This window comes from Rhopalosiphum padi, chromosome 2 (genome assembly GCF_020882245.1).
Source record: "Rhopalosiphum padi isolate XX-2018 chromosome 2, ASM2088224v1, whole genome shotgun sequence".
NCBI classification, from domain to species: domain Eukaryota; kingdom Metazoa; phylum Arthropoda; class Insecta; order Hemiptera; family Aphididae; genus Rhopalosiphum; species Rhopalosiphum padi.
This window is the reverse complement of record NC_083598.1, coordinates 53082904-53109670: the sequence shown is the minus strand read 5'-3', so window position 1 is coordinate 53109670 and position 26767 is coordinate 53082904. Positions and strand designations below refer to the sequence as shown.

The 26767-nt window shown below is 23.9% G+C and overlaps 1 protein-coding gene across 2 annotated transcripts in view; it reads right to left on the bottom strand.

Annotated features, from left to right (window-relative positions):
• LOC132920352 (regulating synaptic membrane exocytosis protein 1) overlaps positions 1 to 26767 on the bottom strand; it is a 187858-nt gene that overhangs the window by 10831 nt on the left and 150260 nt on the right. For both annotated transcript variants that reach the window (XM_060982679.1, XM_060982678.1), the window contains 7 exons: positions 16411 to 16477; positions 16064 to 16305; positions 8686 to 8751; positions 6276 to 6400; positions 6087 to 6199; positions 4203 to 4282; positions 3485 to 3537 (listed from right to left, as the gene is read on the bottom strand). In XM_060982679.1, coding sequence (XP_060838662.1) covers positions 3485 to 3537; positions 4203 to 4282; positions 6087 to 6199; positions 6276 to 6400; positions 8686 to 8751; positions 16064 to 16305; positions 16411 to 16477 — 746 coding nt within the window. The remainder of the gene's footprint in view (positions 1 to 3484; positions 3538 to 4202; positions 4283 to 6086; positions 6200 to 6275; positions 6401 to 8685; positions 8752 to 16063; positions 16306 to 16410; positions 16478 to 26767) is intronic.

The window sequence follows — 26767 nt, the reverse complement described above, 5'->3', positions numbered from 1 at the left end:
TATAATATAGAAAACTACGGTAACGAGAATTTTAGTCATAATTTGCTTCGATGCGTGACAAGCAAGGTGTGAATAATAATATATTCGTATTGAGTGAAGTATGTAAAAAAAATATACATATATAAGTATATAATATGTATCATGTAATAATATGTAATATATGTTGTTAATGACAATATAAGTATAAAATAAGGAAAAAACTTACATGTTCAAGGGTGAGCTTGGTGTGTCCAATAACGATGGTAGGTACTCACATAGTATATACATAAAAAGTATATAAAACGCACAAACACACACACACATATATATATATAAATATATTGATAATGTATGTAAGGATCACTTAATATTTTTTTTTTTTTTTTTATGAATTTTATATTTATAAATATCGTATATTATTGTGTACTACAGTGTGATTCATATTGTATAACAGTTAATACTAATTACCTCGTAAATAATTCATCTAATTTGATAACTATTTCTAATGAGCATTTTCAATTAAACGAAAATCTATACTTTTTTTTATTTTTTATAGATAATTATTTATATTTAATATGTTTTATCTTTTTTGAACGACAACATACGTTTTAAATTTTATATCTAAAAGCAATTTTTTTTACATATATATAATGTTATTATTTATATCTATATTCAAAATTCAAAAATGAATATTGAACCAGTAGTTGAGTAATCATAATTAATTTTACTAATAATTATAAAAAGTATATAAGTATATAAAATAAAATAATAAATATTATATTATTAATATTATTTGAAAAATAAATTTAAAACAAACACGTTAAACCTATTTTGAAATAATAAGTGTTAACTGTTAAAAGTAAATCACCCTGTATATAAAACAAAATGTATGCCATATACATATTTATATACATATTGAAGAGGTTAGCTGACCATTTATTCTCTTGAGATTTGCTGGCCATGCATTGTCCATTCACTTGGCAGGCTTGTGTTTCTTGCAACTATATTTTACTTCAGTACTTCAACCACTCAATATATTATTATATTCATGATAAAAAATTATATATTTGAATGATCTTATTCACCACATTTAATAATTATTTCTCCTCTTATTTTTCTTTTTTTTTTTTTGGAATAATAATAAAAATACTGCCATTTGTTATAGTTAATAATAATATGTATTTATTATATTTGCCTATATTATTTAAATTTTTGACAAAACCAATAATTTTTAATAATCTAAACTAGGTAATGTTTTAACTATTATCATATCATTTACATAATATTAAATATTTTAAGGACCACATTTGTCTGAATAATATGAATATGTAAGTGTAGGTACGTCTTAAAATATTGATGAATATATATATAAATGTAATCGTATATTTTATTAAGAGACAAAATATCATGAAATCAATCAATTCTCTATAAACAAAGTAAGTAAGAGGAATCCGTCAGGAAGTCAACGATGCAGTATAAAGAGTATTTTCTTGATAAGCAAATCACAAACTGATTTATTCGCAATAAATTTTATTGAAATGTTTCATTAGAATATTTTGAATATTAAGTAAATCCGATAAAGTGCACTCCAAAGCGATTCTGATTACCACTATGAATAAAATAAAAAGTAAAGTATTTAAATTTACTTTTGCTTCTTTCGTTTAATTTATTGAATAATAATGCTACCAAGTCTAACGTAAATGTAATGTAAGACTAATCATTATTCACACAGTAATATAATTATATAATTTTGTATATTAAATAAAAAATATTGATTTGAATATGGCACAGTTTTAATTTTCCTATAGTGTAATTTAAAATTCGAAAATTTAAGGGTTTTATGATTATAATTATGATATATAAATGTATAATACATCGTTAATTATGAATATGTGTATATTTTAAATATCGTATTAATTGTATATTATGGTTTATGTTGTGTAATATGATATAATATAATATATATTATATATCCACAATATAGACTCCTCTCTCTTTCTTTCCCACTAATTATATATTGCATATTTAAACACGTGTATTTTTTATGTTTATAATTTTTATAGTAATATGTTATTTATCTACTCATTTAACTTTTTATGATAAATGATAATCGACTTGATATTTCATCATGCACTCGGTATTATAATATAAATTAATATTCTCCGTATTTCAGAATCTCTCTGGATTGAAATTTACCGTCGACGGATTCCCTCTCCTTAACCTAACCTTATATTACTAATGGACTTATATTTACATAGTATATTGCTAATGTATATATGTATATACTTAAGCAGAATTATTATTATAAGTTAAAGTATAATATACCAAATACACTCAATGAATATAATACAAATTACCCTTGTTTAACAGACATAATATATTATATTTTTAATAGTAGGTACCTACATTTAATAATAATTTATTACCACTTTTATTTAGATGTTCGATATCAGCAGAAGATTTTCTCATTAAGCCATTTGCATAGTGAAAATATATTTTTTTACGATATTCGATTAAAATACTTAATTTTCATATCATTGAAGTAATAATGTAAAAGATTATTAATATATAATAATTAATAGATCATTAATACATTGACCACCGTTTTTATCATAATAGACATATTAACTAAACAGGATCGGTTAATATGCCTATAACTTTTATAGCTAATGAAAACCCAAAAAATCAGTCTTACGTACAAGTAAAAGATTAATTATTATAATAATAATGTTATATAAAATATTATCCCTAGTAACAGAAACTTCGGGAGAATTCAGGGATTTCGGTAGTATTGTTCTGATGTAGCACAGCCTTTGAGAAGTAGCCATTTTTGATTTATTATATCTTTGTATAATGTTATAGTATATAATATATATGTATTCACATATATTATATATTATTTATATATATCAGTTATCAGTTATCAGTACTGTTTTATACATCAAATAGATATAAACTGGCCTATTTACATAAATAATAATACCGGCAAAATAACAAAATAAAATCATAATAATATCAAATCAAAAACGCACGCACTATCTACTTAAATCAACATACAGAAAAAACATCGTCCTTCAGAAATATAAATATTGTATTGTATAATATGATACAATGGTTATATTACGCAATATTATTATGGTTATTTGAAAAGTAGCTATTAGTTAAATTTACTCGTTTGTATAATTACATTTGAATAATATAATACGTCATATCATCCGTTGTATGTCCTATGCATATATATATTTATATATATATAATATATAATCTATTTAATTAATATTATATTAAATGTACAACAAATATTGATTTTAAAATAAATAATAGTAAAAAAAAAAAAAACACCGTATATATAGATATGTTACAATTTCGAATGTTGATAGAGATTATTGTTATTATTATTAGTATTGTTTTCATGTTCAAAAACAAGAGCCGTTCACGAGATAACATTTCTGAAGGATCGAAACTACTATACTGTACATACACCGTTAATGTTTAAATTCTATACCGGAGTCTTAGGTAGTTTTCTTCTCGTTGGGGACGCCGGAGAGTCTGAACCATCTGAAATTTCGATTTAATGAGTTTTTCTTATTCATTAATAAATTAATTTAAAAACAATCATCATAATAAAAATTCTAAGTAATAATTTGACAGAAAGTTATATTATAATTTTTGTTCGATGTATGAATGTGTAAAATATATGTCTATTTGTTGACAACAATTTGTTATAACTTATAATTTATTCTGTGGCCGTTTTGTTGCTGTTGTTGTTGTTGTTGACATTACTTTAAAACAGAATATTGAATTGGAAACTTCAAAGTTAAATCTTATGAATAAAAAGAAAAAAAATGAATTGTGACGAGTATCGTCGCTGGTATAACACGAGGGCGTAATTTTTCTGTGGGTGTAACAGCGTCCGTAAATTCTGCAATCAGGAATGTTTTTGCGCTTTTGCATCGTTGATTCAACAACTTGAGTAATAATACTAAAATTTCATTAAGCGTCTCCACTACTCTATAATATCGATGTTTATATTATCGTCATATTGCGTCGGTAAATATTTCACAGTAAGAAATAAATAATGAATACCGAACTACAATAATAATAATTATAATATGTACCTACTAAGTATATATATACCGTTCGTAAACTCAATTGAATTAAACTAATAAAAAAATAAACTAACAAAGATTTATAATAATGTGTAAATTATGATAAAATCTGACCTAGTTGCAAACCCATCGCTTCACCAGAGTTCTTTCTCGACGTCATTGGCCCAGGCTCGTCGAGTAGATCGCAAATTCTTCTGGAAACACAAGATCCAGAAACATATATTTTTCGCTAAATCACTTATTATTATGGACAAAGTACAATAATCATATTAAGATTTCTGATATATGTTTTAGAATATTAATTATTTAAGTCATAGACATTAAATAACTAATTTTAGATTCTGAGCGAAGCGATTAATGTATTCATGTGTGATTGTGTTTTTTATTATTATACTCTGATGATTTTTAATAAAACATTTTTTTGATTTTCAACTTCAATATTTTTTTTTTGAGGATTTAAATTAATTGTTCTCGATAAAATTGATTTTTTTAATTTGTTTTAATTCAACCATCGATATTTAAAATTTTCAGCAAAAAATTTTTATTACAGCATTGTATATATTATAATATGACATAATTAAAAAATATTTTAACTCTTTTTGAGCTATTATTATACAATTTAATTTGGTTTTTTTTCTATAAGTATTAATTTTTTGTTCTATAAAAATGCTTACAAATTGAATACTATAGTTTCCTAATAAATAGTGATTTTAAGCATTTCAAGATATTTTAAGATACATAATACATAGTCATGATATTTTTAAAATTTAATTGAAGTCCAAAATAAGACATTTATACGAAGAACTACTATTATAAATATGTGTTGTATTTCAAAAATATATTTCGTGGATATTTGAAACTTCTACGTATGGTATATTATTATAAACAATGACATTTTCCAAACATTTAGATTAATTTTATTCTATTGTCGATTTATACCACAAACTAAATTCTATATGATATAAATATCTATTATTGTGGTAATAGTGAGGTTTTTAGCAATAATTAATACAAAATACCGTATCCTTAATAGTAAAATAAATCACTATATAAAAACAATTTAAGAATATCACAAAATTCACTTAGTAATATAGGCTGATTTACCATCTTCGCTTAGAATCATTTATATGCAATTGTTTATAATTTAATCTCTACAACAGAGTGATAACTGATTATCTACTTACACTATTTATTTTTTATTAACTTGCTTACCTTTAGATTTAACAGATATTGGAATATGTACAATTAATATTATAGTTATATGACATACCCATATTATTTAATTAATTGTTAAAGAAAAATATTTTGATTTATTAAAAAAAAAATATATATATATATCACTAATCGTTTATCAATAGTATTAACGCGAATCACAAATTAAACTTAAGCTTATATACAGGGATACTTACATTAGTAATAAAGTTAAAAATAAAATGATTATGTCAATGGAATATAAGGAAAAAACAATATATTATTCTCCCCTGTGATATTACTAACTAATATCTTGCAATATGTATAAAGAGTTTAGTGTGTGATTTTGTATTTATTATGTTTATGATTAAAGTAGGTAAAACATTTTTTTTTAAATACGATAAAAAAAAAATGCGATAACCAAACAAGAATGATTACATTTTTAAATAAAATCTTAATATTTTCATATTAATTAATATGCGAGAGCTAAAAAATAGTGAAAAATATTTTTGAATTTTTTTATTATAAAAAATGTTCTATATAATTAGTTGTAAAAAAACTCATTAAAAGATATTTATATTATTTTTACGAATTATAAAATTCATAAAATAAAAATTATTGAGAAAAAAAATTTAATGAATGCGCGTAGATACTTAAATTAAAAATTAAAATTTTTTTAATAACTAATTTTTATATAATATATCACTTAACTCAAAATGTCCATACACCAATATTAGGTAAGCCTATATTAGAATTTAGAATATGACGTTATGAGGGCCGGAGAGAAGTGTAAAATACAAAACTTACAATTCATATCCTTGTTCCACCAATAGTTCCACAACGTCACCTGAACGGTCGATGATACCGCACACCTCTTCAAAACTGCGATTGGCCAACGACACACCAGCCCACTCAAGGACCTGTGGATGATAAAAAAAAAAAACTCGTTTAGTGATTGGTAGCAGCGGTGCGCGTGAAGACGACGCGAATGTGTACCTTATCGCCTTGCTGTAGACCAGATTTTTCTGCTGGGCCACCCGGAACAGTCCACACAATCGACGCGAACATCTGTCCGTCTGGGCCAATCTTACCTCCCACGACTCTCATGCCAAATCCTCGAGCTAAAGAGATGAAAAGAAAAAAAAGAATCGCACGACATTGTCATTACGAGTTATCTTTGACAGCTTAAAAAAATAAGAAAAAAACTTTTAAGTGTGAATGGGGCACTGTTTTAACGACCAGCAATCTCATCGCACTGTCTAATCTAACAAATTGAGGGAGGTATTGAGTGAAACATTTTTATATTTTTTTGTCACTAGAATGCTTAACGTTGTCTTATATTTACGATATGTACACAATGATGTCGAAATCTGCGTAATTAGTGAATATTTCTCTTTAAGGTTAAACTGCCCAAGCGAATAATTCCTAAAGTTTTTTTTCGTGTTATTTTGATTTTAATATTAATTGTCAAGAAAAAAAAATAAGGATAGACTTTTTGTAATTTTTTTTTAAACTATTTCTTGTAGATTTTGGAAGTTATTGTATAAACTGAGGGAATAAACCATGTTTACCACAATCATTGTTATAATATTATAAAATATATAATGAGAATACCCACTTAAGTGTTTTGTACATCATATGTACATTATTATTAAATGAACAATCAAAAATCATAAAATTTTAGTGTTATTATAAGTGTTTTTTTTATATATATAATTGTTTATATTGTAATTAAAAGTCAATTACTATTTGTTATTATATGTTATTTTTTGTGTTTTTTTGTTAATATAACATCTTAAAATAAATTAATAATGTAAATAAATAAACCTCATAAAATTATAGTTTACTTATGATAAAATTCTTTAGAAGGCATACTAAAAATTTAAATAATTGATAAATAAAAAAAATCAAATAAACAGACAAATGAACATTTAAAATTATAAAATTTTATATTCACAAAAAACCTTATATAAAAATGTAATTTCTGATTTCAAAATTGTGGTATAAAAATAAATAATGTTATAAAAAGTTTGAATTCAAATTTAACATTGTGTTATAACTTATAATTTTAACAATTTATTTTCATCTTAAGTTGTTTGTTAAACACTTCAAGTTTAAATATGCTTTAAGTTTGAAAAACAAAGTCAGTAATAAATCAAATGCTAAGTCAAGAAGAAGAATATTGATAGAATTAATTATACAATCGATTTAATGATATTTATTTTCATATTAATCACTATTCGTATCATTATGTGATTTAAAATTATATTAATAAATAATATAGAATAAATAAACTGTTTGTTAATATAGAAAATTATTTTTATAAGAAAGCTATACTTATAGAAGTAGGTACTTATAAATCAAACAATTTAGTTCTATAAAATAAATTTACTGAAATCAAGAAAGAGTTTTCTATAGAGCATTTAAAACTATTTTTATTTATTAAGATTCGATTTATATTTTGTTATAAGTTTGTAACATATATAATAGTATTATATTATTATATACTTTCTTTAAAATTTAAAATAATAAATAAATAATAATATGGTATAGTATTGATTCTTGATATGGAAAATAAAAACTTAATATTATCAATATACGTATAAACTAAAAAAATCAGTACACAGTATAACTACCTATCATTTTATTTCGCTGTTTGGAAAAGAGATGCTTAGTTTATTATATATTATGTTTAAAAGATATTTTTTAAATAATTATTTTTTTATATCCAAAATGAGTTTGTCATAAATCCTTAAAAAAAAATTCAAAATAAAATTACGTATTATTTCATAAGTTTTTTCTACTAGTAAACTCTTATCTACTTTATATAGATATATGTCATATATTAAGGAGTTAGATATGTTAAAAATATCACATTTTAGCTTATTGTCCAATTTTTTATGCTTTGAAATCGTTTTAAGCATGACACATCACTTTTACCAATCTTCAATTATTTTTAATTGATATAATCTAAATTATTTTTTTAATTATTAAGTATTATTAAGTATTTAATATTTATTTATTATTTATAAATACTTAATACAATTTAAAATTATGTTTTAAATAACAGTCAACATATAATTAAATTATTTTAAATGGTACACCTATTGAGAGTTATAACAAGTATTTTTTTTTTAACATCAATGTTTTTAAAATAATTGTTAAAAGAATTAAAACTTAATGAATGTGAAAATAAACAAGTATTTTCATAAAACTCAACTGTTAATATTTAAAATAGTTTTAGAGAAAATATAGGTTTATTCTAACAACATTTACCTACCACATATTTTTTAATACTTGAACCAAAAGAATAATTACGTTGTTATGTCTAAATCATAAATTATTTATAATTTGTTTATAACAGATTAGTTACTAAAAGAACATTCAAATGATTTATTATACTTACTTCGATGAGCTTTGTCTGTGAGGTCACGCTTCAAAATTACTTTACGTTTGGAACCTGAACGAATACCTAAAGAAAAGTCATAATATAATAAAATATATTTAACATCCATTCAATGTAAATAAAATCACGCCTTTTATAATAATTGGATAGCAATGATTTTATTGTGATAGTAGGTACCTACAACAACGTTTTATTCCAATTGTATAAGCGAAAAGTATTTTTTGCATAGTAGTACAACTAACAAAATAAATACCAGAGCGCAATATTTTTTTGTTTTGTTTTTAATTTTTAGTAATTTAACTAAGTACATTTAGCATCAGCTATAACATTTTATTATTTATGAGTAATTTTGAACGACCCAAAGTTTTTTTTATTCAGATAAAAAAATTAATGATAACAAAAAGTTCAACTGAAGTGACAGAACGATTAAATTTGTTGCCCAAATACTCAAAGACCAAAACATTTATTATAATATTTCGATTAATTGTCTAAGATTAATAGGTTATACGTTATGTGAACCATTTTCAAGATATGTGTTCGTATACCTGCGTTATTGATTAAATGAGATCAATAATTTCCCGTCCTTTAATGTTATTCTTGAAAACTATATCATATCATATCAAATTTATAATACACAGTATTGACGACTAAAAACCAAACCATATATTAAATATTTTATGTTCATATATATTTGAGTCGTTCGACAAAATGCACTTCAACAAATTCTCAGAAAAGTAACGATAGGGACTCGGTTTAAAAATATCAAACTATAATCAGTAAGAAAAAAAAATATTTACGTTTATAATACGGAAAATTAATTAAATATCCTACACACGTTTTTCCCCCAATAATAATATAATATCACGGGTAGTGAAAATCAATATATCGATATTTTGGCTTAGACGTGAACTATAATAATCATATAAATTATAATATGTTCTACCATTAAGTATAGATAGGTAGGTACTCAATAATTCTACTACCCTTTTGACATTATTTTACTTTATACATAGATACAGGAAATACGTATTTAAAAAAAAATTTAGTTTGAGTTGTGTAAGAAAAATTAAATGAACAAATAATTGTTAGATGTACAACTGAGGTACGTATTGCCAATAACTATGATTTTAAAACGTTTATGTACTTATTTGTTTATATTAAAATAATATTATGTTACCCTTGACGACCTTTAATCGGTGACTTGGCTAATAACTAGGAACTGGATAAAAAAAAAATAATAGGAAAAACCGAACCATGTGTAAAATAATCACGTTCACTACGCATTATAAATAATTCCGAACACAAATCATGCTTTGAAATAAAAACAAAAACGATAAATTGATAAATTGATAAAGTGATGTAGTGTACGACCGTATGGCACCTTCGCCAGACAATATAATATAGTAGTTTGGTCAGCGGGAGGGAAGTGGGAGAATTCAATTTAGGACTTAAAATCAAAATGGGGTCATTTATTTTTTTTCTTACATTGGGGAGAGAGAGATGCCTTAAAAAATATTATATTTTATGCTCACTAAAAATAAACGGGGTTTCTACCTAATTAGAGTAAAATGCGAAATCTTTAATTTAGGGATAAATTACAAACGTCATGTACCGCGTGGGACGTAGGAGTGGGGTTAGATTTTAATTAAACTGTTTGGTGTACCTTATATTGTTATAATAAAAATTAAAATAAATAATTTTTGCGTCGTGGGTGTAGCATTCTATTTTGGGTTTTGTAGAACATAAGTAACAAATCAAAGCGTTTCTATGACTTTAAAATTATTGTTTATTTATACAGGTTTATTGGTTAAGACTGATGGTAAACGATTTAAATGTCCTTCATAGCCATACGTGCCATTGTTTATTATACATTGAGGGGTAGAGCATGATTCATTAACAATTTGACGCGAAATGATAGAAAAAAGACTTGAAAATGCGTGAAAAATAATTTTAGGTTTTTGAAAATTTAAAAGTCACTGACACAGAGTCATACTTAAGAATTTTGGGGACCGGGGATAATTTTTGATAGGGACCACTTAAATTATAAACTCAGTCTTTTCCCTGTATTGTTTTTTTCATCCAATTTATTTTTAAGATTATAAATAGATTATACCATAATAAATCTACGAATAATTATTTCATGTTGATTGATATAAATAAAATATAGCTAAATATAAGGTTGTATTAGAACTTAGAACTCATAAAAATAAAAATCAATCATAAGAATTAAAAATAGAAATATAGGCAAATAAATTAACAGGTTTTAATTTCAATAAATGTTTTTTTTTCAATCTGTATTTAAATCACTAAACTTTCTAATTAAATTTTAAAAATCCAGTTTGTTTGTTATGTTCACGAACAGCCAAACAAGTGAATTTAATTTTTCTTGGTAAAGAGAAGTTCTTCTCACGTTTTCAATTAATACTAATTTTGAACTTGTCCTTTTTATTTAATATTTTGAAATTGGTAAGGATAAGTTAAGACGTAATAAAATGTACATATTTAATAATAACTCTGAGCCCAATTTCTTAATGAAACAAGAACACTACAAACATTATCGTATGTATTCATTTGTTTATCCAGTTCAGTAACTAAAAAGTTAAAAAGTTTTTTTTTAGAAGTATTTCAAATATTTTAAACTGAACCATGCAGGAATTTTTTATTTCTTACTTGTTTTTTCTTATCATCATTGTACGCCTGAATTAATATAACTTGAAAAAGAATTATTCGAATTAAAACGTTTGGAAATTAAGCAATATAGGTACCTTTTCAGTGTGTTCATAAAATATATTGATCTACGTAATTGTTTTTTAATATTAGATAATTTTAATTCTAACAATGACATATTTGATGACTTATTTTATGATTTTTAATATTTTTTTTTTGTAGAAGGGTGAAATTTTGATAAAAATGTAATCTCTTTAAGCAACATATTACTTTAAAACCCTCATTCAAACGAACAGGCTACATTTTTAGATCTTTATATAGTTCAATATAAAATTCAAAATTATGAATACTATTTTAAGTACAACTAGTAGTGGTAATATTACAATTTTCGAGTTTTAAAGTGGATCCAATATAACTATTAAAGTAATCGACATTTAAAATGTCTAATGTATTAGATTTATTGCTAACAGTAACATTAACATTTTCTACATCAGAATTACTAATTTTGAAAGTACTAGAATTAATTACTACTTCGTTAACTTTAACTGTTGTAAGTTTAAAGAAATCACTAAATTTTGGCAACTTGCTTTCACCCTCTTTTTTTAATTTGCGTTTTTCTGCGTAGCTTGACTTGGGTATTTTTTTTTTTTTTAGTCATTATTGACAAAAACTTATAACAATATGCGTAATATACCCTAACCTATATATAAGAGTACTCGCTTTGTGTAGTATAAATACACTGAACTAACTAACTATCCCATGCTCATATTTCGCAACACACACAGACACAGTATACGTACTCAAATGACGATTATGTAGGTACGATTTTCTAACTTTATCTTAATTTTATCGGTTAATAATTAGATAACAATTTAGAAGGCTATCGCAAGTGGTATAAATATTTTGTACTTAAACAAATTTAAACAAAAATAATTCAATAAAGCCAAATTAATATATATGAGAAACTGTAATTATGTCGAGGTCCGGGATGCAGCCCTCTAGCCCCTCACCAAAGTAGGGTTCTGCACCGATAATGTAAATTTTTAGTAAAATTAGAGGCATTAAGTATGCGAAAGCTATCACAAATTAGGTCACAATATGGTTAAGTCATCGATGCGAGTATAATAATTAAAATGTGAAATTATGTTTGGGCAAACAATTTGTCGTACAATTAATATAAACCACGGCAGTCTTCATAATAAATGTACAAAGGGTACTCACATGAAATCATAGACCTCATTGTCTTGCATTTGTATTTTAACAACAAAGGTCATTACAACAGTAAAATGATAACCTGAGATTTACAATTTGTCTTCCTTTTATTTTTGTAGTTACAGAAAAAAATTATGTTTCTATTATACATAATGCACGAGATAGATGCAAAAGACTCCCTATCGTGGCTTTATATCTGAGATAAAATTAAAACCATATTTTACATCTACGAACTATCTTATTATTATTACTTGAACAACGTGATTTTTTTTAACTTACAGACAAAGTAGGAATACATAAAGCCCATATTTTTAAACCAAAAAGGCTATTATGCGAACCAAAGGTATTATGAACTTACTACTCATAACATAAAAATAGCTTCTGCATATACCACTCACATTGAACTCAATAATTTGAATAGTATTAATTATTATTTTATGTATAATAGTTGTCTAAAACACAGTTTGTTGAGACAAATTTTAGAATATATTATTATTATTATGTGTGAACGCATTTAAATAAATTGCATCCAGCTAATTGCATACAAATCGTGGGTTTTAATAATACCTAATATATAATATACTCGTGACATGTATCTATAACCAGTTACCACTCACTTTAAAAAACTTTAAATGTATGAGACAGAGGTAATATTATCTTGTTGTTCTTTAAAAATTAAAATTATAGCTGTTAACGTTTGAATACTACTGAAAAGCGGCTGTTTATTTAAATCTGATATCATAATAAAATTAATATTATAATATAAAAATGGCTAATGTGTTTTTATCAAGTTATTTGAAAATGCAACTGCATAATTAAAACAAATATTTCGTGAATAATAACAATATCCTACTCATTGAATCAAGTGTTTTTAGATAATATTATGATATCGTACATTATAATGTCCTTGTGACTCTTACTCATACCGTTGTAGCAATAATATCGGAACGAAAAACTTCCGACTCGGTATTAAACGTTAAAGCTATACAGTGATGAACGATAAACCACCAGTGATTTATCAAGATACTATTGCGAGTGTCCCTGACTCCCTGTTGAGATAGGTTCGCGCAAACATCGAAAATAGCAACCAGCCACCAGTTATAATGTCTATCGTTCAAGAAAAATGGAAAGGAAGTACTTAACTCCGGGGTTGCCGAGCCGTCTATATCAGAAATAGATACATCCGGAGAATTAACCTTAACTTATACTCCGAATGGTTTGACACGTTTGATTGATACTGTATGTAATATTTACGGCGACACGATGTCTGAGAATAAAATAGATATAGCTTTAGTTTTCATGGTTGTAACAAATCACAACGAACGTTTGGAAAACTCTATGTTAGCTTTGATGGAACTCTCAATCCGAATCCAAAATTATTCGTTCAAAACAATGTCATACACTGATATACGGCATGGGTTAATGATACATAATAATTATATCGCTGTTCCTTGTTGCGCTTTTGTATGCAAACGACGGATCAAACCAAGAAAAAAGAAAAAAGGCTTGTGTTTACTGTAGTTTTAAAGTAATAAGTTTCATTGGTAAACAAAATGTATTTGAAAGAAAACTTATTCCAACGTTTCCTTTGTTAAAAATAATATTAACCATGTACGCTATTAGCTTTAACAGCTATTCACTTTATTATATTTATTATATTCAGGCTGCATCTTTTGTTATTTTCAGAAAATATAATTTTATTATTTGTATTATTTCATAAAATTTGCACGTACATGACTTTGTTCTCGATAACTCACACGATTATAATATTATTCAGCCAATATGAACTAGTATAGTGCTGTTGCGTTTAGCATGAACGTAATCACTTCCAATATAACAATTTAACACATTTCGATGGTAAAAAATGTATTTTTAATCATCAACTAACTATCATTATTTATTTTTATAACTATTTTAAATAAAAATAAAAATTATTTTTAACCCTATTTAAATGTATATAATTTAAAAAAGATAAAAATCATAGTTTTTATTTTTAAAGAAGTTATTTATGGACAAAAAAATATTAATGTATTGTTGTCAATAAGTACAAAAAGTTAATAGACAATAAGGGTTTTCAAATGAAAGCAAACCTTATTTTATTCACGTCAAGGAGAAGGAATTCATAGAAGACTAACTCAGATATTTCAAATAATAAATTTGAAAACGAAAATCTCACTTTTAACTTCAATTTTTAAATTGTTATTGTTTTTAAAATTACTGTATTATTATTTATCAATAGTATTAACTATATAATACATTTTTCAAATGGTTTAATGTTGTCTAATTGTATTTATTTACTAAACTTTTGGCCCATGGGAAAACTAAAACCCGGGGAATTATAGAAATATTAACAAACAAGATTATTCAATAAATTTTAATACGTAAACATAAATATTATACATGTGTAGGATGCACACTACTACACTAGGTACAAATATTATAACACGGTTATTAAAATTTCTTTCTGTTTTGTTCGTTATGAATAATAATCATTTTTACGTAATTTAATTTTAGCGTATGGATCTAAAAATAATTTATCTAATTATTATCATTTATAATAATGGACTTTAAAACAAACAAAAAAATAAAAAAAATACTAAAAAAAAATATAAGAACGTTAAGCAAAATCAATTATTTAATTAAACTGTATATACATAAATAACTTAAGAAACTAGATTATAAACCATTAATGGAATAAATAACTTTTGTATAATTTATACAAATAGATAAATATTAGTAAAAATATATCCATTAAAATGACGATAATTTATCTCTTCTACTTCGCTACATAATTTATATTTTGTAAAATAAAATTTAATGGAATTTATAATTACAGCCAACGCTGTAAAGATAGTTGACTGTATTAAACTTAAAAATTTGACGGTTATAATTACACATAATTCAATATAATTATGTATTATTTATATAGTATTATGATACACAATCGACAAAATCCTATAAATAAATTCAAGTGTTGTATCGAACCTTGCGATGTTAATTTCTTATGTGCTTAGCAGAAATGCAAAAAAATAAATTAATTGTAATAGGTATGCTGAATATTAATACTGACAAATATTGTTAATATTGGACCGAAATATGTAATGCTGAATAATATTTTCGCGTGAACAAATCTATATAATAAACTGGTATTACTGATAATGTATTCAGGAACATTAAGAAACCAGATTAGTAGTTAAACTCCGATGAAAACAACAAACTTTTATTCTAAGTTTGGATTATTATTATTTAAATTTACTTATTTAATTATTCCCTAAAAAAATGTTCATAATATTTGAATCACCCGATCAAACGCAGAATTTAAAATACGAGACAAATAGTGTATAGGAAAACCATGCATTTCCACCTGTTTATATAAAAAAAAATTAAATCGTGGAGGGGAGGAAAAATGGGAGAAAATCATTACCACAACCACTCATCCCCTAACCCGTATAATATATACAACGCCACAAATACAATACTATTTTCCCGAACGACTTACCCATAGTGTTTGGATCAAAATCCACGTCATGTATGACTATCTTGATCTCTTCGCCGGCTACAGACGGCTGTCTGCGGACAGTTTCGTTCTGTTCGGCTTCTTGGATGACGGGTGGCGGCTGCTGTTGTGGCTGTTGCGGTTGTTGTTGTTGCAATTGTTGACCGTCTCCGCCACTCCGGTTGGAAAACGAGTTTCGACTTCCTCTAGAATCGGCGGATGACCGTAAGTTGCTGATGTCCGGCCTGTCACGAGACCAAACGTAATTAAGTCATAATTTAAACAGCGATGAAACCACAAAATATATGATAAGAAAAAATAAATACACATTACGAGAGTATCTCACTTACAATTGCGAACCACGTCTACGTGGCCTCCACTCCTCGTCGTTGTTCATTCCCAGACTTTGTGACTGATCTAGAAATAAGAATAAAATACGATATATTTTTCATAGTACGTACACTGTGACTAAAATATTTAACATCTTATGAATACAAAAGTGATTTTATGTTTACTTTACAACGTACAGAATCGCTATAGAACACTGCATATCCAACTTTATTTTTATCAATGATAAAAGCTTTAACAATTATAATTCATTAGCCAAAAATTACATTTAAATTGACATTATAATAAATTATACGCGTATAACTTTACTATTATATTACAATGTAGGGTTTACGTAAACATATATTTTCTGTTTTTTTGTTTTTTTTTTTTGATGTTGTTCACGTGATTTTTTATTTTATTTTTAAATTTTCGTATCAATATTAATGATTTTGAAAATCTTAAAATGGAGTATCTGTTTGAAATACTACTTATGTTATTAAAGGATGGTTGAAAATGTGTCTTGCGACAGCGAATAGCGGGCAATGTAGGACTACGTGTTTTATTGTGAGGGATTCATCACATTTACTGCAATAGGATTGTTCTTCGTGTTTTATTACGTGTAAAGGTTTGTGTGTCCGATACTTGCATTTGTAGCTATAATGTCTGAACCACGAGAAGTATTAGGCTAGGCATGCCATTTATTTATTTTCTTATATCAAATTCTAGAGCGTTTATTTCCTACACCAGAGATAAAAATATATATTTTTTTCGTTCTGCACATTTTTTATAACTGAGGATTTTTACTCCATTTCTATAACCATCAGACCATACACAATTGTGTACTATTTAACTGCCAACTATATATCATTAAAAGCAACCGTTACATCGGATGCAGATGTTTCACGTTGTTAATCAAAAATAATATTAGTTAACGGTTGAAATTTAAAACATGAATTAACTTAATTTTCTAAGTATAATAAGCACAGATTTAAGATTTATTTGTAATGTTATTATATTAAGATGTGTAAATGCACTGTATGATTTAAAACTAACAAAAATAACTATAATCCTGTAGTCACTGTACAATTTTTTTCTTTCATACTGCATACACAGCATTTCGTATTATACAAACTATATGGTTCTGCAGACATCTTTAATCCTGGCATTATACAGTTATTTTTGTGTGATGCTTTAACGAAAAACAATCGTATCGTGTTTAAAATTGTTTTCATGGTATAAAGTATGGATCGCAGAGGTATAGGAATATATATATATATATATATATAATAATATAATAAGATACGAGTAATACTGCTGAGTAGGAATTAGGAACGAAACGAATATTTTTTCGCATTTTATATTATACTGCGACAAGATCAATCATAAATAATATTAATCTATGTGATAATAACGATGATAATATTATGGTATATTATTACATTTTAATATTATTATACCTATTGTAACGGCTAATGTTTTAAAAGCTTTTACGTTATTCATCTCACGGAGCTTCCCACACAGATTAATGTACGCACGTATTATAAACGCAATCGATTTCATTGCAGTATCGTTACCGCTCCATTAACGAGTATCTATTGACTATTGTAGACCTTATAAACGAGGTATCGATAATATAAATATATACTTTTCGAAGACAATAGAGAAGTACATTATATTATTATACTATGCATTAAGCATATGTTATATTTATATGTTTTCCAAAGCGGTGGTGCAGAGCTGATAATTTCAAAACTCCCGTTGTGAAGTGATAACTTCAAAAAGACCTAATATATTATATTATTATACCTAATAAGGCCCACAGACCGATTTTAAATTTGTCAATGAACAACTGGTTAGGTTTAATCGTTCAATCAAAACAATGAACCATATTTATACATGTTATAATTTATAAAATCGTCAATTTTTATTAATATTTATAATAATTAATAAAATGCATTTATATCAGTTGACATATTTGAATATATTTTTGCATTGTAAAACAAAATTTAAAATAATATGACATTTGTCATTTTTAAGTAAAATAAGAATGATTTATACAAATTTCATTATTTATTATCTCGCAATTTCAAATATTATGATACATCCAACAATGAGTAATAAGAATTAAAAACATTTTAATTAAAATTTTTTAAGGTTTTTTTAAAAACTTTATCTTTAAGTATGTTCAGAGAAAAAAATATTTTTGGTGTAAAGCTTAAATTAAATTTATTTTCTACTCAGTTATTGACTGGAACTTTACATAGATTATTTATTTAAATTTTTTTTTCATTACAGAACTATATTTATATTTCACATCAAATTGAATATTTGATTAAATATTGAAGACGTATTATTCGGTATTATGGTTTATATAATATACACTAAACATTTGTAAAAAATCTGTGTAATATGAATATGCATGTATTATTATAATATATACCTATATAGTATATAAGTACATAAACAACCATTATAGATTCATAGATATTTCTTTATTTTTAAATAATACTCGTATGTTTGAAAAATTTATACGAAAACATAATAATTCATATAAAAATGAACATTTTTTTTTATGTGAATGAGTTTTTGCAGTAGACCACTTGGTTGGCACTTAGTAGTGTTATCAAATTCAATTTTTATTTATGACTTTAAAAACGACCAGAAAATAATAGGAAATTTTTAAAGGTATTAATATATTATTTTATTTTATGTGTAGTTATTTATTTTAAGTAGAAATATGATAAATCATGATCTAATATAAACTTCACAGTGAATTTTGTTGTTTTGTATGATTTCTTCGTGTCAGTACATTTATGTAAAAAATGTAATACACATTTAACCTTCGATTTTACATTGAATAATATCTCATATAAAATACATTAAAAGATACCTTATAAAAGCATATTAAATGTTTTATTATGCGTCGATATTAAACGAAGTTGCTTTTATATGATGTATCTACTAGGTATAGTGCAATATTTATTTTACCTATATATAAAATATATTATAATATACTAATGTATATCTTATATTTTGAGATTCAAAGAATACAATGTGTTTAGAAAAATAAAATAACATAAAATAAATCTTTTGTTTTTTAATGTTTGCTAAAATAGAGATATAAGATAGTTACGAGTTTGAAATAATATGAATCAAAACATAAGGAATATTTAAATTCAGTGTGAGTTATACATATTATAATTCAGAATATATAAAATACACTATGCACAAACATTTTAAATACCGAATATAGGTAATTTTATTATGTTTTAATAAAAACAAAAAGAAAACAATGTAAATCCAAAATTCAAAACATTTTAGTTAGAATAAAATATATTATATTAAATAATATTATAATATAAACTTATTTTTATTATATTTTAACAAAAATAAATTAATTGAACCATTGTATTTACCGTATGCACGTGTACATGGTTTGAATTTTTCTAATGTAAGATAATATAATATGAATCATATTATAATGCCATAATGGCGGTATATTACAAAACGATTTTTGAAAACACAATTATTGTATGTGAACCTATCAATCAATACATTTTAATGATAATAAACGATGCAATAATATTACGCATACTTGATGATAGGTACCTACTCTTTATATTAGAACTATAAAAATTGCAGTGTACTATTTATGTAAGTAATTATTTTATTTTTTGCGAATTGAAATAGTATAAGTCTAGTTCAAATCAAAAATACAGTATTACATAATACTACACTATATTATCTAGAAAAAAAATCATTTTTAAAAAAACGTTTTCAAGTGAAACAATCTTAAATAATAAATAATATATACATAAATGCATTTTCAATGATAAAACAGCAAAAAGAACAATATTTTGTAAGCCAAAAGAAAAACTTCATACAATATATGGAGTCACGGTTTGCAACAAATGTCGACAAAATTTACACGATTGTTGTAAAAATATTTGAACATATATATTACTTGAAAACATAGTAATGCACAATACACATAACCATATAACCATATGTGCACACTGCACACGTACTTGTATGTACACACCATCCTACAGTTACACCAAAATATTATCATAATTTGTGGAACTATATTTTCGTGAACAACAATGTTTCACAACTGCGTTCATAAGCACTTGGTTTTTAATATTTTTAATTTTAAATGTCCTTCAACTGTTTCATTTTTAATTTATTTCTAAAATTAAATTATGCCCCGTGAAAAGCTTCACTGCCAGTTAACAATAACCAAGTAATTTATAAAGTACAAAATAAATAAATTTTAAAGTTTCAATTCCTAAAACTATTTGGAGGCTGTACATTTTTTCCCCAGCCAACATTTCATTTTATATAATATGTGTATGATATTATCAAATTTTCCATAATATATATTTAAAAAAGTTTTAATGAAAATTTAATACACAAACATGAATTTGTAGAAAAATTTCAATTTTGTTTAAATAATGAATAGTTTGATAGTCTTTTAATCTAATGTGAGAAAAATGACTGCTTATAAAAAAGTAATTTTAATTGATAACTAAGATTTTATTATTATAGTTTTAAATTAAAACAAAATAACAAATTGAAAAAAAAAACAACCTTATAATAATTGAGTTCAATAATTATTAACCTACGAATTGAAACTGTGTTAACATACATTTTTATAACTTGTAATTGATTATACATTTCTATAATTCGAATTGATTTAATTTATTTGTAATTTTACATTTATTATATATTGCGTGATAACAATTGTTAATCCATCTATGTATTATTTTAACTACTATATAATAATAATAATAATGATTATGATAAAATTAATTTTAGAAATAAGATTATTTTTACATATATTAATTGTTCAAAAAATTTAATTTTTAGTTGTTAATTTTTCATGAAAGAATGCGATTAATTTAAGACGTTATATTTTAATTAAATCAAATTTAAAATTTAATTTATTAACTTTTATATAATATGCAATTAAAATGCAATTGCACTCAACGTGTACTTAATTTGGATAAATATTAATATTTAATATACGCAAATACTTTATGTTATTAGCAGGGCTTGGAACTTGAAGCGCTAAAAAATAATGAAATATGTGCATACATATGCACTAAAAAGATCTTAAATATGCAATATTATGCGGTATAATATGCAGTTAAATTTAAAATAAACAAATATTAATATATTTAAAAAAAAATTATTTTTTAATTATATATATATATATAATTATATATATAACATTTTTATTGTTTATTTTCGGTTTGTAGATTTTATAATAAGTAGAAAAATTCTTCGATTATTCACATTTCTAAATATAAAATCAATTAATATTTAATACAGAAAATATCAAATCATGTTATTATATACTTATCTGAATTACATTGAATTATTAGGTGTAATAAAGTTACGAGCCCTGGTTATTAGTTAAACGTTTTACATTGTTATTTGTTTCCTTGAATTTAATATGATTTTATAAATAGTATAACTTAATTTAAAAGTTAAACACTACAAAGAAATTTAAATTATCGTTTGATACCGATATGGCTATGCTTATATGAATGCATTAATATATAATATATCATAATATAAGTAATTGTATCCGGTTTTCGAAGAAAATTCATATCATGTTTTATTAACTTTGTGAATTCGACATTATTTTCCAGTACGTACTACAACACTAGTTGTGTGCAATAAAGTCCACAGCAAACACTATCTTATTATGTAAATATCTACTATGGGTTGTGTTATAATTATGATGTACAATAGCCGATACCAAATTACCATAGGTATATATATATATATATAAATTAACTGCCTATATGTATTTATTCATCACCCGTGCCTATTATTAGTCAATATTAATTTAAAAATAGGTTTTAGACGTAGACGTAGTAGGTACACGCGGTGACAAAATTATTGGGTTATTAGTTTTTAATGTAAAATGAGTACACTCACTTTTCATTTTGTATCTTGTTACCAGCTAGCTATATGTACATTGTTTTTATATATAGGTATATTGGTATATACTAGAATTGTTTTCAATATTTCAGTGCAACATATATTAACCATATACAATGTATTATAACAATATACCTCGTGCTTCTGTCATTTTTTGCTATTATTTATTTTGCTTGACCCTACCGACCTAAATATTGTTCATCAAACTGTTCTGCGTTTAGTAATTTTTGTTAAAATTAATTAATTTTCAGGAACAGTTTTCCAACTCAGTTGACCCGTCTGTTAACGAATCATTTATAATTTTAATATTATGTAGGTATAGAACTCAATGATTAATCCTAACAATATATGGTATTTATCAATTAGATTTTTAGTTTTCATTAAATAACGATAAAATCTATAGAGAAGTACGTCTTTTCATCAAACATAGTTATTATAGTTTTTATAATTTTTTTTTTCATTTTTACTTTGTTAGTTTAAAACAGTGTCAATATTTATAAAACCGACGGTTTCAATCGATTAATTTCAGTATTCTATGAAAAAAATACATTTTAATTTATTATCAATGATTCGATTGATATATATATTATATATTATATATAATTAAGTATAATTTGTATCGATAATAATATCTTAAAATTTAAAAATCGTGAAATCCAAGGATAGATTTTATTGTAGTTTATATTTATATATACTAAATTATTATATGCAACTTTACATTATTTATATTTTTTTTGATACAATATAAAGAGAAATATCAAAAAAACACAATCCAGATATTATAAAAAAAATAATATAAAATATTTTAAAATACCTATTAATTGTAGTTAATTTTTATAGAAAATTACAAGAATTAGAGGTAGAGTTGATCAAAAGTATGCGCAAAATATGATTATTATTTTGATTATAAAGTATATCATTACATTTTTTATTTTACTATTAATACAGATGTTAGGTATAATAATAATATATTTATTTATTATCAGTTCAAATATTTTTATAGTTTAACTATAAAAAAATATATGTACTGAAAAATGTTATATATTATAATGAAATTAAATAATATAATATTTGAAATTTGGTTTTATGATTTTACTTAATATATTATTTACTTAAAATAAATAAATTATATTTTTTGGTTAATCAAAAAAAAAAAAAATTGCTTATTACGATATTAATGACATTTTGAGGAGCTTAGAAGAGCTTGATATTGTATCAAAAAATAAATCAATATTCTATGACAAATGACAATAGAAGTATCTCGGTTTTAAAAGTAATTTTTATACAGGCATTAGTTAAATTGCTTTTGTATATTAAAATAATATGATTTTTATATATTAAAAAATATATTATAATTATTTATTAAATTATTTATATAATATAATTATTATATTTAAAAATTTTATGTAAATATTTTATACATATTTATGTTTATTAATTACATTTTATCACACATTTTTTTTTATGTTTTCATATTCTATAAATAAACAATCATCAACCTACCTATATATTACAATATATTAACATTGGTGTTTCTGAAAAATATTTTTGATCATATTTCATTAGTATTTCAGTAATAATATTATTACGTTAATATTTAATTAAAACTAAATTTAATATTTTTCTAAACCCTGGTATTAAATTTATTAATCATAATAGTAGTAACATACCACTAACTTTAACTTGATAAGATTTGTTAATGAATTAGTTATTGGTCAAAAAGTTAAAAATTTAACCATTTATAATATTTTATTTTATTTATTTATTTTAAAAGTTATGATTTATGAATATTGTTTGATACATTTAAAGTTAATATAAATAATAACTTTAAAAAAACTTTGCTTTATTTATTAATGAATTTAAAAAAAATATATCTACAATGTAAACGCGTAAATACAGTTGTATTTTACACAATTTTACGCGACATTAAAATGGTCTGAATAATATTATATGATCTAAGAATTAAATGAAATAACAATTGTGCCTCGTTATAACGTCAATATAGTTTCCATAATGTAGTTAGAGTATAAAATACAACATTATTACTTTTGTTTACAATTTATTACATAGATTATGAATAATACGATGTACTCACAACTTACCATTAATTATTTAGAACGTATTTTTATTAAAATTACATAGTTAAAAATGGTTAGTATTTTGTGTTTTATAAGATGATATATTGAGGTATCTAACATACTAGTGAGTGACAGATTTTGACATGATATATCTATCGACTTAAAGCACAGTAAACAACCGCTATAGATGTATTAAATAACATTTTTACTTTTATTTTAAAATCAAAAAGCCTTTTCATAATAATATAGGAACATAAATTATAACTATTATGGGAATATAATTATATAATAAGGTTTTTTTTTGAACACAAAAAGTATACTCAAAAAAATAAAATAAAATAATAGCTTCTAAAGAGTGTATAATAATATACACTTTGACATGGGTCATCCTTTTACTTTTGTGATGGAAAAAAAACTAATTTTATGCCCATGGCCGAAATCCATTGGTTAAATCACAATACTCGGCTGTCCGAAAAAAAATTCTCTGTTGTTATTTTGTTTGTATTTTCTGATACATCTTTGAGATGAAAAAATGTCATTAATCAATACAGTAGAAAACCGCTTAATTTCAATTTTTTGAACAATAGTAAACTATGTAGCCAATATGACAGTTTGAATATTATTTCTGATTTATTATGATAAAGCAATACATGAGCGATAATTATGGCTAGTGAAATTAGCGCAATCAGGAATGCTCTTGGATTGATAAGTACCTTTTATATTTTAATTTTAGCCAAAATCACTAGTTCCAAAATGTAAAAAAAAAAAAAAAATATTTTACACATTTTTCTTGTCAATATTACTTATACCATAAACAAATTATATAATACTAATATTAATAAATTATACAGGATTACTGTATTTATAATAATATTTATAACGTGATTTTTAAAAATTATAAACATCTCTCAAAATGGACTCAAGCATAGAGTTTTTCATTAATTATAGTTGTTCTATCACTAAAATATATTAAAACATTTATTCATATTATATTTATAAAAAAGTTGTAGGTTCCATTGGGAATTTTTAAAGTTGACGTTGCCTTCATTAAAATATGTATTTATATATATATATAAATATATAATGTAATAACGATTTTAGATTTTTTTAAATAAAACAACTTTCGTACTACAAGTTTTTCTCTATTTTTAATATTTACATAATACAATTTCTGAAACATAAATTTTAGATCTCCCTGTATATTTACTATACAATAAAAAATCTGTAAATATTACTCTGTTGATTATTTCAAGCAACCAAATGGACAATGGCAATCGTGTTTTATATAGATACTTAAAAAAATAGCAATAGTCTATCTCTGAATCAGCAAGATTAAATAATGCAAAAAGTTGGACAATATTAACAAATAAAAAAATGGTTGCATCTGACTTTTTTTTTCTATAAAATTACTTATAATAATCACAACTCTTTTTAATTTGAAGAAGTTGCAGTAAAACATGATTAGAAAATGTGAAATATAAATTTATGCGTAGGTACATTTATATTTTATATTTTCTATTCTATTTATTATTTATGAATAATAATAAGCATGGATTACTATTTAATATTAATAATTATTAATTATATATTTAAATAATTTATATTTTGAAATAAAAAACAATAATTGTATACATGCACTTAACATAAAACGTCAAGCACTGTGAGTTAACAGGATAGCTCACCTCGAATGTTAATTAATTTTAGTGCTTATTAGATAACTCTTACTTGTTGTTACTGCAGATTAATTTCTCAATTTTACTTTTTTTCTATTTTAAAATAAGTGTTATTAAGTTGACTGAAAAATTAAACAAATTTTATAAAACCAACATAGATTTCTTAGAAAAGTGTAAGATATTGATTATGGAACCTTTAAGTATTTGATTTGATGAATTGCAAGGTGAAAAATCTACGTATTTTGTTTTTTTACACCAAACTATACTATTACATATAGAAATAAGAAAATTTTTTTAAAAAAATGATTTATTTATTATAATAGTTGTAACATTTTATGATGTATTTCAATTACTTTGGGAATACTAGCTACTGATATAGAATATTGGAATTCAAATATAATATTCTGAATATTTTTTTTTATTCTTCGTTATTTAATAAAATTACAACAACAAAACATATTTAGATGATAATAGCTATTATCTCCATTGTTGTATCTACCGTTGAACGAATTTTAAAAATTACATAAATCCTATAGTTTTAAAAACTAGATTCTAGTTAACGTAATACAAAATATTTATCTGGCAAATAAAAAAAAAATGGCTCTTTAATTCTAATAATTTTACCACACCTTACTAACCCCAAGTCACTAACCATTGGCACGGGGTTTATGAGT